The 17,049-nt window shown below is 36.4% G+C and overlaps 1 protein-coding gene across 7 annotated transcripts in view; it reads left to right on the forward strand.

Moving 5' to 3' along the window:
* DENND4A (DENN domain containing 4A) overlaps nt 1-17,049 on the forward strand; it is a 132,333-nt gene that overhangs the window by 65,589 nt on the left and 49,695 nt on the right. For all 7 annotated transcript variants that reach the window (XM_057543210.1, XM_057543208.1, XM_057543212.1 and 4 more), the window contains exons 10-14: nt 1,836-1,980; nt 2,242-2,417; nt 6,925-7,025; nt 9,162-9,380; nt 9,936-10,081. In XM_057543210.1, the coding sequence (XP_057399193.1) occupies nt 1,836-1,980; nt 2,242-2,417; nt 6,925-7,025; nt 9,162-9,380; nt 9,936-10,081 (787 nt within the window). The remainder of the gene's footprint in view (nt 1-1,835; nt 1,981-2,241; nt 2,418-6,924; nt 7,026-9,161; nt 9,381-9,935; nt 10,082-17,049) is intronic.

A 17,049-nucleotide genomic window follows, 5' to 3' on the forward strand; every position in this document is an offset into this window, starting at 1 on the left:
TGTAGCACATACCTAAGGGAGACCAGCTGCCATCTTTGACATTAATTTTGTAAGAATTGCAGACTATTTCATCACCAGGTCTTGGCCCAGAGTGACCAGTGTTTTCTTAACCTTTGTTTGAGCTGAGAATAAATTAGAAATACTGACTGAGACTACTTTAAAACAATTCTACATTACCCAAGAGCCTTTTTTTATTTTTTGGTAATGGCTTTATTGATATATAATTCACATACCATACAATTCACCCAGTTAAATTGTACAATTTAATGATTACATTCACAGAGTTCTGCAACTATCACTATAATCAATTTTAGAACATTTTCATAGCTCCAAAAAAACCCTGTACCCTTTAGCAGTTACCCACCCTTACTCCTCCCATCCCTATATATACAAACACACACACGCCCCCTTGCCAGCCCTAGGCAACTGCTGATCTACTTCTTTCGCTTCAGATTTGCCTGTCCTGGACATTTCATATAAATGGAATCATATAAAAAGTGGCCTTTTGTGTTTGGCTTCTTTCACTTAGCATGTTTCTAATGTTTATCCACATTATAGCATGTATCAGTTCTTCATTCCTTTTTATTTCCAACAAATATTTCAGTGTATGGATATACCACATTTTACTTGTCCATTTATCAGTTGACAGACATTTGGGTTGTTTCTACTTTTGGGCTACTATAAATAATGCTGCTATGAACATGCACACGTTTTTTGTGGGCATATGTGTTCATTTCTCCAAGAGACTATTAGTTTTGGTTTATTTTTAAAAAGTTAATTCAGTGAAGCCAATTATTTAACATTATAAAGATGAAATACTGGTTAGCTTACTGAATCATTTACTTTTTTTTTTAAATTTTTTTAAAAATTTATTTATTTTTTTATGTTTGGCTGCGTTCGGTCTTTGTTGCTGCGCGCGGGCTTTTCTCTAGTTGCAGCGAGCGGGGGCTACTCTTCATTGCGGTGCGCGGGCTTCTCATTGGGCGGCTTCTCTTGTTGCAGAGCACGGGCTCTGGGCGAGCAGGCTTCAGTAGTTGTGGCATTCGGGCTCAGTAGTTGTGGCTTGCGGGCTCTAGAGTGCAGGCTCAGTAGTTGTGGCGCACGGGCTTAGTTGCTCCACAGCATGTGGGATCTTCCCAGAGCAGGGCCCAAACCCGTGTCCCCTGCATTGGCAGGCGGATTCTTAACCACTGCGCCACCAGGGAAGCCCAGAGTCATTTACTTTGTTAATGCAGTATTTTGTTAACCATGTACAATGTCTAAGTTTTGATTATTAATTTGCTTTGTATGTGTGTATCATCACGTAGTGGCTCTTAATTAATATTATCATTACAGTAGTAAAGATAATCTAGCTATTTCTAAATCCAAATTTTGAGGTATGTATTTACCTTAAGGAAGTTGGGCCTGTAAATCACGTACGTTTTCTGATAATTACAGAGGAAGATGAGCCATGTTAAAAAAAAAAAAGAAAAAAAACTTGCATTAAACGATTTGCTTTCAACCAAAGCTCCCCTCTTATACATTGAATTCTTTATTGGAACATTATCTACATGGCACATCTTTTTATATAAAATGAAGCAGATGACTTTTCATTTTCCATATTTACTACAACGCAGAAGAATCGAATGATTTCAGAACCTCATAAAACTTCATTATTTTCATAGTGTGTTTCTGATGCAGTGTTTTCCCTACACAAGAGCAACAGTCATGTTCAAAGTTAAATATGTAATATGAACTATAATCCTACCCTAATCATGAACTTTTAAAAATTATCTTGGATAATGAGGTGTTTGATCTCTGTTTTTTTAATTATATATTTTTGTTTGGATTTATAGTGGTGGCAAGTTTTCAACATTACTTCAGAATTTGGGCCCTGAAAATGCTGTGACACTACTGGTGTTTGCAGTAACAGAACATAAGATTCTTATTCATTCCTTACGGCCTTCAGTGCTTACTAGTGTGACAGAAGCATTAGTGTCTGTGAGTATCACAGTTTCTTATTGGCAGTCAGTTTCATTTTAAACCTAATTATTCATATAATTTAAAGCTGTTTTAATGCTTAACTAAAATTCAGAGTGTAATGAATTTCAATTTTCTGGCCACTAACACTAGTTGTAATTATTTAACAAGCATTATACTACTTTCGGTATAAATATTTGAAAGACAGTTTTTTGTGTGTGCTGATGAATTATGCTTCAATGTCAAACAGCTAAATATTCCCTTTTCTTTTATTTATCCAAGATGATTTTCCCTTTCCACTGGCCATGCCCCTACGTTCCTCTCTGCCCACTGGCTTTAGCAGATGTCTTGAGTGCACCATGTCCATTCATAGTAGGAATTGATTCAAGATACTTTGATCTCTATGACCCTCCACCAGATGTCAGTTGTGTTGACCTAGATACCAACACAATTTCTCAGTAAGTTCGTTTTAATGATTCTACTTCCAGTAATTTACAACTTTGTAGTGTATGTATGTAAATGTATATTTTGTGAATGATAACTAGAATTCTTTTGAGCTATGTTGTTTTTATATTTGGGGTTTTTACCATCTTTGAATCAGTTCTTACTATACTTTGATGGGATAGGTTTAGTGTATTAGAGAAGGTTTTAATCCTCAGCTCTTTCAATATTTGAGAAATATTATAATCTTACGCTTACTTAGAAATTTATGTAAGAAATGTAAGGATTTTATAATTTTCTCTCTATTGGAAAAATATTTAAGTTGTAGCTAAGCTACTGGAACTGTATACTTACAGCTTTTTTATAATTCAGTGTTTTCTCTTGTACTGTTTATTTTCAGTTTAATCATACTTAAGCTCTTCAGGGAAGAGGAAATTGATGCAATACCACATTGCATCCACAGGACATACTTAAAATAACTGCAAGTTACCCTATTAGTAAAGCCTAAAAGCTAGTATACCTTTTACAATTTAAGTACGTAGTTGTGAGATAGGTTTTTCTCCATTTTTAAATAAGCATGTTTCATATTAACGCCTTTTGATTTAATTCTGAAATCTTACATTAATAATTCTAGTATTGTTATATGTCAAAACCTCAACTGCCTAAACCATTAGAAAAGTTTAGCAAAAAATAATTTTCTTTTATAAGGCATGTATGCTTTCAAAAGCCTAACCAAGAAAATATGGGATGTACTTTGTGCATTAAAGCCATTTTATATATGGGATAAATAGCGTCAAAGATTCTTTACCATGAACATTTCATACTTTACCAGAAATGTTTAATTCTTCAAATATTAAAGTAGTATCTCTTTTTTTTTGGCCAGTTGTTAATGTTACATGACATAATGTTTTTAAAAATTGAAATTCAGGGTGGCAAATAAGTATATACATTTTCTCTCTTTTTATACTTTTATACTTTTCCTCAATTTGTTAAAAGAAGTTTTTTCTTATTATTTTAACTTTGTTTTGATCACTAATGAGTTAAAGAATCAAAGAAACATGACTTGTTTGCACTCATCAGTGGTCTTCCTTCTTGGTTTTATGGCCTTTCCAAACCTATTGGAGGACTAAACTAGTGAATTAATAGCTTTCTACTTTCCTTCATCCTGAATTTCTGGAGCCTCAACCTGAAACTTGAAAGAAAAATCTGAGTATGAAATTTGTGGTTTCCTTTTCCCTTCTCTGACTCATAAATACATATAATAAGGAATATATTATGAATGTCAAGAAATTTCTGAAGAAAGGGAAATTAATATCTCATATGTACTAGGCATAAAGCTGTATGCATAGCCTAAGGTATCTCATATTATTCTCTGTATTTTGTGAGGTAGTTTTTACCAACCAGTCTGACAGACAGATAAGAAATCCAAAGCTTAGATTTTTAAGTAATTTATAAAAAGGCACATAACTTAAAACTGCCAGAACTGATTTTGAAACTATCATTGTCTGACTCCATAACTATTACTTCTGCCACTAATTACTGGCTAACTACTTATGCAATAGTAATCCTGTAAATGGAACTTACTATGAATAAAAATGCAGAAGGCTGTCATAGATCCGAACTCAGGTATTAGATAAAATTCCTTTTTTTTTTTTTTTTAAATTATTTTTGTCTGCCTTGGGTCTTCATTGCTGCGTGCAGGCATTCTCTAGTTGCAGCAAGCAGGGGCCACTCTTTGTTGCGGTGCACGGGCTTCTCATTGCGGTGACTTCTCTTGTTGCAGAGCACGGGCTCTAGGTGCTTGGGCTCAGTAGTTGTGGCATGTGGGCTCAGTAGTTGTGGCTCACGGGCTCTAGAGCGCAGGCTCAGTAGTCGTGGCACATGGGTTTAGTTGCTCTGCGGCATGTGGAATCTTCCCGGACCAGGGCTCGAACCCATGTCCCCTGCATTGGCAGGTGGATTCTTAACCACTGCGTCACCAGGGAAGTCCCTCAATAAAACTCTTCTCCCGAGCCAAGTTTTACAGTGATGATATCAAGGGCAAGAGGAGGAAATTATGTGAGTAAATAATAGTAATTTGATGAAATGATACCAAAATACTGTTCATTCACTTATGCTACAGACATCTCTTGAGTGCCTTTTTTTTTTTTTTTTTTGCTAGGCACTGGGAATAAAAAGACAAACCAGATACACTCCTTTCTCTTAAGTTGCTAATAATCTAGTTAGCAAGGCAGGCACACACACAGTGAATGCTAAGGCACAGTAGGAGTGCTGTGTTTTAAAGTTTTAGCAAGAAAATAATGTCAAAAGTGTTTTTACATTGTGTTCTCACTTTAATACAGGGTTCCATAGTCCTGGTCACATTATAGATGAAATAAAATCTCACAGCAGGACATCTGCAGTTTGACCCTGCCCTATCTGTATTTTATTATCGTTGTGGAAAGATAGGGTAGATTCCAAGACTGTTCTTCTTTGTCAGCTTAAGCTTTCCCATCCACTCTTTTTTCTTTCAAAGTGATATTTGCCCTTTTTGTTCTGTGGGAAGTTTAGGGAACATTAAAAAAAAAAGTTCAATTCCGGGCTTCCCTGGTGGCGCAGTGGTTGAGAGTCTGCCTGCCAATGCAGGGGACATGGGTTCGAGCCCTGGTCTGGGAAGATCCCACATGCCGCGGAGCAACTAAGCCTGTGCGCCACAACTATTGAGCCTGCGCGTCTGGAGCCTGTGCTCCGCAACAAGAGAGGCCACGACAATGAGAGGCCCGCGCACCGCGATGAAGAGGGGCCCCCACTTGCTGCAACTAGAGAAAGCCCTCGCACAGAAACGAAGACCCGACACAGCCAAAAATAAATAAATAAATAAATTAAAAAAAAAAAAAAAAAAAAAGTTCAATTCCATTTCACACCGGTGCTATGATGTCTTTGGTGGTTAGAACATAAGTGATTTACTTTTCTTCTCCTTTTTCTCTGCATTTTTCAAGTTTCCTAAAATGAGTATTTATTGCTTTTGAAATAGAAAAAAGATTTAATAAATAGAGAGTGGAATCAACAAAGCTATAGTTAAGTCTGAAAGCTTTATCATGTTTTATCACCATGCTCTTTTCTTCTCCTACTCCATATATAGTTTAAAGATCATGGGCTTCCCTGGTGGCACAGTGGTTAAGAATCCGCCTGCCAATGCAGGGGACAAGGGTTCAAGCCCTGGTCCAGGAAGATCCTACATGCCGCGGAGCAACTAAACCCGTGTGCCATGACTACTGAGCCTGCACTCTAGAGCCCGCGAGCCACAACTACTGAGCCTGCGTGCCTCAACTACTGAAGCCCATGTGCCTAGAGCCCGTGCTCCGCAACAAGAGGAGCCATCATGGTGAGAGGCCCGTGCACCGCAACAAAGAGTGGCCCCCACTCGCCTCAACTAGAGAAAGCCCACACACGGCAACAAAGACCCAACGCAGCCAAAAATAAAAATAAATAAAATAAATTTTTTAAAAAAAAGGATTAACTGTGTTGTAAAGGTTGTATAACGGAGATTATAGGAGTTCATCTAGAAACAAAGATATCACTGTCAAGCTGATGTCCTCTTTTATAGTTATAAAAGTATTTTGGAGTGTTATACTTTATTCAAATAATCTAATTTTTTTAATTAATTAATTTATTATTTTTGGCTGTGTTGGGTCTTCGTTGCTGCACACGGGCTTTCTCTAGTTGCAGTGAGCGGGGGCTACTCTTCATTGCAGTGCGTGGGCTTCTCATTGCAGTGGCTTCTCTTGTTGTGGAGCACGGGCTCTAGGCGCACGGGCTTCAGTAGTTGTGATGTGCGGGCTTCGGTAGTTGTGGCACATGGGCTTCAGTAGTTGTGGCGCATGGGCTTAGTTGCTCCGCGGCATGTGGGATCTTCCCAGACCAGGACTCGAACCTGTGTCCCCTGCATTGGCAGGCGGATTCTTAACCACTGTGCCACCAGGGAAGCCCAAATAATCTAATATTATAGATTATTTCTTTTCTGAAAGAAACAATCTAAATTTTACTTATATTTTTAGGAAACTAAATATTTGGATATACCGAAGTATTTTGATAAGCTTTATGGATCATAAGTTCATTGAAAGTTTTCTACAGTGCTTTGTCTTAGAGTATATAAGAAGAAATCTCCTAATAGTAGGATTTTCCCAATGTTTAGGTGTCTAGAGACTCTTAGATAAGATTAAGAGTAATGACCACCACATTAAGTTTTGTAGTGATTTGCATGATTCCAAAGCAAGTGGAATTGACTCAGTATAAACATAAGTGTAAAGTTTTGAGCTATATTTAATACAGGGTTCTACTCTCATATAAATTAATTTTTAAGTATTAAACACTCCAATTTACCCCTGTAGTATTTTTCTTCTGTTAAGTAGAATATTTTGTATATTTTATTTTTGTTCAATGTGTTTTCTCTTTTCCCCTTTTTATAAATAACAGATATATACCCACCCCTGCCCCACCCCAAGTTAATCTAACAAATATATTATTGTTGTCATTTAATCTCAGAACTGGTGACAAGAAAAATGTAGCCTGGAAGGTACTTCCAAAGAAACCATGTAAAAATCTGATGAACACACTGAATAATTTGCACCAGCAGTTGGCAAAATGTAAGTGTATAATTTAATTAAAGTAAGTAATTTAATCTGAAGAAAGGACTCCAGCAACTTTGCCTTACGTGTAAAAGGATGGTGTTTACCTAAAGGAAAGTGCTTTTACAATCTTAAAGGCAAATGAGCATTAAAGCAAAATTTTTTAGAAGCTGAGTGGGAGATTTACAAAGTTAGTATTTTACATCATAATAAAATTCAAAAAGAGATTAAGGTGATTATTTTCAAATACTATGGAAAAAATACTGGTTTCTACTTGTGTATTTTCTTTATACATAGAATAGAAAGTTAGTTTTGAAAATCTAAGACAGATGGTTTAAATTATATTAGAAAATGCTGATGATTTTTGTGGGTTGAGAGCAAGGTCATGTGCTTTTCACCTTCAGTAGATCTTAATGCTGTGCTTACCTCAAATAATTTGAAAATAGAAGCTTGCCAGAAGCATTCGGAAATTAATTAAAGTGAAAATTGATTAGGATATGGAGAATTTCAGTTCAAAGCTTACAATAAGAGTATCTTGATAGTGATCCAGAATTACCAATAAGAGGAATTAAGCCTTCATTTATCTAATCCTCTTGGTATTTTATACCAACAGTCCATTCAGGGTTCATAATTTAATACTTATTGTATAAAAAATGGTCAGTAATGGTGCAGCAATAGTTGAGGTTCTCATTTATGTATTAGGTGAAATATAAACATGGGAGGTGGCCTACATCCTCAAGGGTTCAAGGGTGCCTATAGAATAGTTGGAAAGAGACATGGAAAAAGACAGTGTTTACAAAGTAAACCTTATAACAAGTAGATAATTCAGAAGTGGCTCATAAGTATTGGGATATGAAAAAATGACATCAAATGGAACAAATTTTATACTATGGAACAAATAAATTATGTATGGAATTTTATTTAAGCTACTTAGTTAATTGCTTTCTAAAAATTCATGTGCTTCTTTTGAATAACTGAGAAGTCCAGCAGCTTTTGTAGCAGTATTTAAGTATTATTATTATTATTTTTTTTTTTTTTTTTAATTTTATAGCTACTTTATTTATTTATTTCTTTATTTTTGGCTGTGTTGGGTCTTCAGTTCGTGCGAGGGCTTTCTCTAGTTACGGCAAGTGGGGGCCACTCTTCATCGCGGTGCAGGGACCGCTCTTCATCGCGGTGCGCGGGCCTTTCACTATCGCGGCCCCTCCCGTTGCGGGGCACAGGCTCCAGACGCGCAGGCTCAGCAGTTGTGGCCCACGGGCCCAGCTGCTCCGTGGCATGTGGGATCTTCCCAGACCAGGGCTCGAACCCGTGTCTCCTGCATTAGCAGGCAGATTCTCAACCACTGCGCCACCAGGGAAGCCCTAAGTATTATTAAAATAAGTGAAATAACCCATCTGGCTCTACTGAAGGGTAGAATCTTACAGCTTAAAATTACAGGTTTAAACAATACTGATATTGTTATTCAGGATTATATATCACTTTACAGCTTCAGAGCACTTTCACATACATTCTTTTGTCTTTACAACTGTGAAGATACTAAGTTTGAGGGAGGTAGCTTGTCAGAGATCATACAGTTAATAAGGATGAAGCTAGGATTAAAACCTAGGCCTTCCATTCCAGTGCCCACGAACTTTTACTTTTTTAAACAATAAGAACTCCAAAAAAACCTCCCTAAGATGATTTATTGTTCCTCATATTTTAAGAAGTTTTAAAATTTTGAGGCAATCACAAACTTTGTTTCTGTGACCTTTTGAGAATAGATGTCCCCATCATCTCCAAATGAAGTGTATTTCCTACCAATAAGTACATTCTGTATCACTGCAGTATGCTATAACCATGAAAATCAGGAAGTTAACATTGACCATTACTACCATCCTTATCCTCAGACCAAATTCAAGTTTTGCTAGGGTTATATATTAAGGAGTTATGTAAATAAAGGGTTGAAGGAGCGTGAGCCCTTTTGAAAACACAACACATTTATTATTTTTCTTTCAATTTTATTGAGATATAATTGACATACAGGACTGTACAAGTTTAAGGTATGCAGCATAATGACTTGAATTACATATGCAATGGATTTATAATTGATACCATTATGAACATTAATTTTGACAGTTCTGGGGAAAACATTAACACTGTATTTCTTCACAGTGCAGCAGAGACCAAGAGACGATGGACTAATGGACTTAGCAATGAATGATTATGATTTTAATTCTGGAAAGAGGTTGCACATGATAGATTTGGAAATCCAAGAGGCATTTTTATGTTTCATGGCCTCTATTTTAAAAGGTTATAGATCATATTTAAGACCAATAACACAAGCCCCATCTGAGACAGCCACAGATGCAGCCTCTCTTTTTGCCCTACAAGGTGAGTGATTGCATAGTACTACAGCTTTCATATTATTGAGCTTAACCTTATGATGATTGCTTTCTGGGTTAGTAGCTCATATTTATCAAAATATACTTATCTATTTCAGGAGTATGTGAGTATCAGCTCAGTTGGTAATCCATTTCCATAGGACTGGTTATTTCTCAGGCACATTAGATATAATCCCATTAGCAAAATATGCAGAAGAGACTATTTGAAAAGTACAGAGCTTCCTAACCATGTACCACTGCACTCTGTTGTGTCACAGATGCGTTAAGATATTGATGCTTTTAGCTTTCAGGGCAGCCTGGTGGTGTTGGGCAAGCAGAGGAGCCCCTGGGTTGGGGGATTTGAAAGATCTGGGTTCAAGTTCCTTTCCTATTGCTATCTTGGTCAGGTTACTTCCCCTTCAGGGGTCTTAGTTTCTTTTTCTGCAAAATAGTAGGGTGTGGGGGGTATATATGACATGGTTGATCTAGTTCCTTCTAGCTCAAAAATTCTCTGAATCTATAAATGATATTATATATGCTAACATTACAAATTTATGTTGAACAGCTTTCTTAAGAAGCCGGGACCGGTCACATCAGAAATTCTATAACATGATGACCAAAACACAAATGTTTATTCGCTTCATTGAGGAATGTTCTTTTGTCAGTGATAAAGATGCAAGCCTGGCGTTTTTTGATGATTGTGTAGATAAAGTAAGTAATAGTATGTCTACAGTGCCGTAACTTATTTTGTGTGACTATTATAAATGTTATGAGTTACAGTTTCTATTTATAACTTAACCAACTTTTAACAAAATTTAAATTAATTCCATTTCATCACTGACCCTTTATTATGAAAGTTTTGGTGGCCTACTAGATGTTATAGACCACAACCTCTTAAGAGTACTTTGCAGGATTTTACCAAATTATGAGTTTTATTTTAGCAACCAGGTCTGTAACACTGCCTGTCCACTTACAGACTATGGGAACTTTGTCCAAGCCTATGGACCTCTAACTTGATCATCCTTAATTTTCACCTCTCCTTTTGGTCTAAGGTGGATTGTCACATGCTGAGAGTAGGTGTAGAACATAACATTTCACCTGAATATTTCTACAATTTGGGAGTGCATTTGTAGCATAAATTAAGTGAATTAATTCTAGTATATTAAATTCATGTGTGAAACCTTTCCTGCCCCTGTAGTCCGCTATCATTAGTGGGATAGAGCAAAGTGGGTATCCATGGTGGATAGAGAGGAGCTTGGGAAACAGTGGCTCAAAGAGGGGTGTCAAAACCTGAATGGGTGAAGAAGGAGGAGCAGCCTAGCATGGGGTGTTGGAGCCCAAGCCAGGTGAGGAGAGCATCTATCCATGCAGGGGGTGGCCTAGCATGGGGGACCAGAGGACGAGCAGGATAAAGAGAGTGTCCATGCTGGAGGACAGACTATTCCCAGGGGTCAGAACCTAAACAGGATGCGTCCATGCAGACATGAGGACAGCACAGAGTGTCAGAGTCTAAGCAAGGCAAGGACAGTGTCCCCACTGGGTAGGCCCAGCAAATGGGGTATCATAGTTTAATCTGGATGAGGGATATGTCAGCCTGGTGGGGCAGAGGGTTGGTCTGGAAGGAGTTGTCAAAGCCAAATTAGGGTGAAGGAGTCATATGCATGGAGGAGGAGTGATGTTGGAGATGGGAGATTGTTACATATGGAGGGATTGATCAAATTAATAAGTGCCATATGTGTCTTATAAAAATGATTTTCATCATGCAAGATGTAGAAGGAAAAACACTGCATTGGGAATCAGGAGAACTTTGATCTCAGCGTTCCTACTTGTGACTTTAGTCAAGTCATTTAGTCTTTCTGTGTTGTTTTCTTTTTTTTTTTTTTTCTGTGTTGTTTTCTTATGTACGTTTTAAAAGTATTGTGAGGAGAGATCATTATAACTGCATTTTTCACAGTGTTCAGAGTAGTGTTGTATGAACTATAAAGTAGGAAAATTTATGACGATTTTTATATTTTTCTGGTTTTTATTACAGTTTATAGATTAGTAGTTAATTTGGTTTTATTACTGCATGATGTAGAAATGTTCAACTTTTGAATGATTTACACATATGAAGACCAGGAACAAGTTCAGAGCCTTGTGGAGGAATTTACATTTTCCTTCAAATTGGAACACCTGAGAGATGATTGATGTGGAGAAACACTGTTTCTGGTGCTGATAGAGAGTTAACAAGCTAAGATGCCCAGAAATATCTACCCTAGTCCTTGAAATGCTTTAGAATAGGGAAAAGATAGATATATGTCAGTATTTGCTTAGAACTCATAATTCATTTTCCCACAGAAACACTGATATATGTGGTGATTAGCTGTAGTTCAGATGGTGCATGGCTACAGTGTTGTGCTAGAAATATGTATTAAATTTCTTTTTGGTGGATTGATAGTCTAACCACCTTTTAGGACATTTTTTAAAGTCCAAATTTATTGTAGTATAATATACAAACAATAAATGCACCTTTGAAGTGTGTAGTTTGATAAGTTTTGGCAAATATAGATTTCCGTGTAACCATGACTCCAAAACATAGAACGTTTCTATCACCCTAGAAAGGATATTGTTTTGAGGGGAAATTCATTTTCTGTATTTTGAATAACCTATTTGTAGACAGACTTTTTTTTAATTTTTATTTTTTAAAAAATATTTATTGGACTTCCCTGGTGGTGCAGTGGTTAAGAATCCGCCTGCCAATGCAGGGTACACGGGTTCCCACATGCCACAGAGCAACTAATCCCGTGCGCCACAACTACTGAGCCTGTGCTCTAGGGCCCAGGAGCCACAACTACTGAGCCCACGAGCCACAGCTACTGAAGCCCGCGTGCCTAGAACCTGTGCTCCGCAACAAGAGAAGTCACCACAATGAGAAGCCCGCGCACTGCAATGAAGAATAGCCCCCGCTCGACACAACTAGAGAAAGCCCACGTGCAGCAACAAAGACCCAACGCAGTCAAAAATAAATAAATAAATAATTTTTTAAAAATTTATTTATTTACTTATTTATTTATCTGGCTGCACTGGGTCTTAGTTGCGGCACACGGGATCTTCATTGCCACGTGCGGGAGCTTCGTTGCAGCATGCGGGATCTAGTTCCCTGAACAGGGATTGAACCCAGGCCCCCTGCATTGGGAGCACAAAGTCTTAACTGCTCGACCACCAGGGAAGTCCCTATAGACAGACTTTTAGAACTCTGCCTTTTTGTAAGTTGAGTTCTGCCTGTATAAAGCTTTGAAATCTTGTTTATTTTGAGAATTAATATTATAGCTCCTCGATAGTTTTGTCTTCATTGCAGCATTTACTAAGAACCTGGTTTTCAGTATTTTAATCAAATTTTTAAGTTTGCCTTATTTCTTGCTTATAAAGTTAAATATTAATAGAATAAATAAATAGAAAGTTGTGCTTTAAATAGAAAAGGTGTACAATGAATAGAAGAGTATGCTTTAAAGAATAATTTCTCTAAATCCCTTTTTACGGGAATAATTGTGTTGGTTTTTGTAAATAAAAATGATGTTTCTGACCAGCATGTACCTTGAAGGTTTTTCCTCTATCGTGCTGGGCTTCCACTGGTCATCTGTATGTACTCACTGAGCTGCCATTGTGAACAGTGGCATGTATTTGGATAACAGTTGTTCCTTGTGCCAAGTCAACTGAATCATAAGGGACCAAATTAGTGACAGGGTTTTGCTAATAGCATGCTTTAGCCAATAGATTTATTAATCCATATAGGAATACTGAATTAGTTGGAAGAATCCAATTAACAGTGCAGAAGAGAGAAATCTTGTATTGTTCCGTTTTACTTTTTGCTCATTTTATGTGTCTTGTTTTCACAAGTTTGTGTTTCAGCTAAGAACTCATATAATACTATCACATGGTTTAAAAAATACTCATTAATATTGTAAGACATACATGACATAATTTGGCAAGGTACTTAGGGTATCACGTTCTAAGGAGGATATTTTATTACTGATAATTACTATATTATATTGTCTAGGATTTTCTGAAAATAGGTCACCTGTTATTTAGTTGATAAGAGTCAAAATGCGAGGCGTGACTGGAGTGATTGCTTAAAGAATATAAATTCTGAGAAGTCTCAAAAAAGAAACAATCCAATTAAATGTGTAATTATTGTTTCTAGGCAGATTGTTTTCCTAAAATGCTATTTACCCATTCAAAGTCTAGATTCAACAAAATACCACTTATATATAATGGATTAATGTTATACTTAAAGATTTTGATGATTATTAAGAAAATCAAAACTGAAAATTAACTCACTAAAACATAGTTACTTGTATTTGCTTTATTATAATTCAAAGAACTGTTTTATTAGAGAAAATAACAAAATGTAACAAAATCCAAAATATATCTTTTTTATAGTTAAAAATGATCTTATTTTATTTGTGATGTCATAAAATATATCTTAATCTTCATATATAGTGAGAGTAGAGGTTAATTGTATTCCTAGTATTATTAAGCAGAACTCTCTGAAATAAATAATTACACAGTGCTGTTACTACTTTTCATATTTTAATACCACAGTTTAAGTGCATTCAACACAGCAAGTCAGTGCTTACTTTTAATCTGTAAACGGTTTTTGAATATCAGTAATACTTTTAAGATAGACATTCATGTGGGGTTATTCCTTAGTTGAGTGACTCTGAGCTTAATTTTTTAAGTGAACAGATCCCCTTACCTCTGGCAGTTTAGCTATGAAAAGTAAATAATATTAGATGTGCATTAAGTTCTTAGGATTGAGCAGAATCCATGACTAAGATTGAACAGAAATTGGATATATTCCTCTTTTGATCTTAGCCTATCCAAACGGAAAACATTTGACCAACTTTTAAAAAGCTGGAGTGAGTAATCCTGAATAGGAGTAAGAAAAACAATGTATGAAAATTATTTGAGTTTCATTTATGACTAATTTAAGAACCATGTGTTCTTGTTCTTCATATGATTGTATTTTAAATCCTTACAATCTGTTCCTATAGGATGCAGCTTAACTAAAAGCAGTTTTGTGCAACAAATAGCCTGGTAAGGTTTTTCTTGGTTTCCCAAGCATTCCTCTGCAGTGTTTTCTGAGCATTTTAATGTCTTGTGAAAAAATATGAAGAGAATATGAAAATTATTTTAATTTTATCCTGCCATGGGTGTTGGATTTCTTTTTTCTCCCAATAGAGACAGATGTCACTGTGCTTTCCAAAAGACAGAAATGCCCAACTGTTAAATGGAGGATTTATTACATGGCTGTTTTTGTAATGTTGAAATGAGATTCTATTGGTAGACAAGCTAGGGGAAATATCTTTTACCAAGGTACTGAATTTACAGAGCACAATTGTAATATTTTAGTAGACTTTACTATACTTAGAATTAGGGTAGTTGTCCATGTCCACAGATTTTTTTCTATGCAAGCAAAGACACAGGTCTGACAGGGAGAAGCTGATAAATAAATAAAAATTTAAAAGCACCTGGTGCTCCCAGACAAGTAGTTCTCTTATAATGTTCCATTATGGAGACCGGAGTAGTTTCCAGCTTCCTTTCCTAATGACCTTGAGTATTTGTTGGACCAGAATAACCTTTTTATTCTAGTCCATCTCTTCTACTTCGTTATCATTGCTGCCCTTATAATTACATTAACCCCATTTCATCTGCATAAAAATGTTTGTGTATAGAGCTTCTCATTTGCTCTTGGGTTGTCCATGGATACCATATCCTACTACGGATACCAGTGATTTTGAGTTATCATTGACATGTTCCTAATGTTGTTTTGTAAAGTAACAGGAAGTGTGGAAAATAAAAGGGAGGAAAAACTCCCTAAGCCCAGTACCCTAATATCCACTTTACATTTACTTTCAGTGTTTTTACATAATTATAGTATACTTCCTAATTTTTCACATAGCCAGATCTTATAAACATTTTTTTTTTAAAGAAATTCACGTTCTTTTTATTTATTTATTTATGACTGTATTGGGTCTTCGTTTCTGTGCGAGGGCTTTCTCTAGTTGTGGCAAGTGGGGACCACTCCTCATCGCGGTGCGCGGGCCCCTCACCATCACGGCCTCTCTTGTTGCGGAGCACAGGCTCCAGACGCGCAGGCTCAGTAATTGTGGCTCACGGGCCCAGTTGCTCCGTGGCATGTGGGATCTTCCCAGACCAGGGCTCGAACCCGTGTCCCCTGCATTGGCAGGCAGATTCTCAACCACTGCGCCACCAGGAAAGCCCCAACATTTTTTATATGCTACCAAATCTCTAAAAAGTAAAACATAGCCTAGTTTAAAAAGTCAAATGATTTTACAAGGCTTAGGTTACATTTTTTCCCGACCCCTAGTTTCTTTCTTTTTTTTTTTTTTTTTAAATTTTTATTGGTGTATAGTTGATTTACAATGTTGTGTTAGTTTCAGGTGTGCAGCAAAGTGAATCAGTTATACATATATCCACTCTTTTTTTTTTTTTTTAAGATTCTTTCCCATATAGGCCATTACAGAGTATTGAGTGGAGTTCCCTGTGCTATACAGCAGGTTCCTGTTAGTTATCTATTTTATATATAGTAGTGTGTATATGTCAGTTGCAGTCTCCCAGTTTATCCCTCCCCCCCCATCCCATGGTAACCATAAGTTTTTTTTCTACATCCGTGCCTCTACTTATGTTTTGTAAATAAATTCATTCAAATAAATTCATTGTACCCTTTTTTATGATTCCACATAGAAGCGATATCATAGGATATTTGTCTTCCTCAGTCTGACTTACTTCACTCAGAATGACAATCTCTAGGTCCATCCATGTTGCTGCAAATGGAATTATTTTGTTCTTTTTTTATGGCTGAGTGATACTCCATTGTATCTATGTACCACATCTTCTTTATCCATTCCTCTGTTGATGGACATTTAGGTTGCTTCCATGTCCTGGCTATTGTAAATAGTGCTGCATGAACATTGGAGTGTATGTATCTTTTTGAATTATGGTTTTCTCCAGGTATATGCCCAGGAGTGGGATTGCTGGGTCATATGGTAGTTCTATTTCCCACCCCTAGTTTCTGTTCCCAAAGGTAAGCACTTTCTCTTTCAGCCATTTCATCAGTCATTTTCCTTAAGATTTCCAAATAATGTGTTGTTATTGCTGCTTATTGTTTTATATATTATCTATTAATGTCATATTTACCACCATCACCAAAATTCTCCCAATGTAGTTGGTCAGATGGTTGTTCAATGTTAATATTTTTATCACTGTATATAATCACAGGTAGGCCATATATATATTGTAGTTAAATTTCCTTTTATGTATGGACTGTTGTTTTCCCTGAAGTTAATAATTGCTATATTTCTTGTTTTGTGTGTATTATTAATTCATCTCCAAACTCTTCTATGAAGGTAAAAAATCTAAAATCTCTCAATTTTTCTAATATATTAAGTAATCTATCCGTTTGTTGGGTTTTTTTGTTTTTTTTTTTAAGTTCTTGCTGGAGCTTTCCATCTTTGTGTTCCAGTCTGAACTGACTGCTTTCTAGTCTGTCATTCACCATCATCTTGGAATTATACTGACCTCTCTCCGGATTTGTATCCCCTGCTTTCTGGCTTCAGTAACTTCTTTCTTGGTTTATTTCCTTGTTATGGTGAATCACAACTTTCAGTAGTTTACTG

This window comes from Balaenoptera acutorostrata, chromosome 3 (assembly GCF_949987535.1).
Source record: "Balaenoptera acutorostrata chromosome 3, mBalAcu1.1, whole genome shotgun sequence".
In the NCBI taxonomy this organism is placed as follows: domain Eukaryota; kingdom Metazoa; phylum Chordata; class Mammalia; order Artiodactyla; family Balaenopteridae; genus Balaenoptera; species Balaenoptera acutorostrata.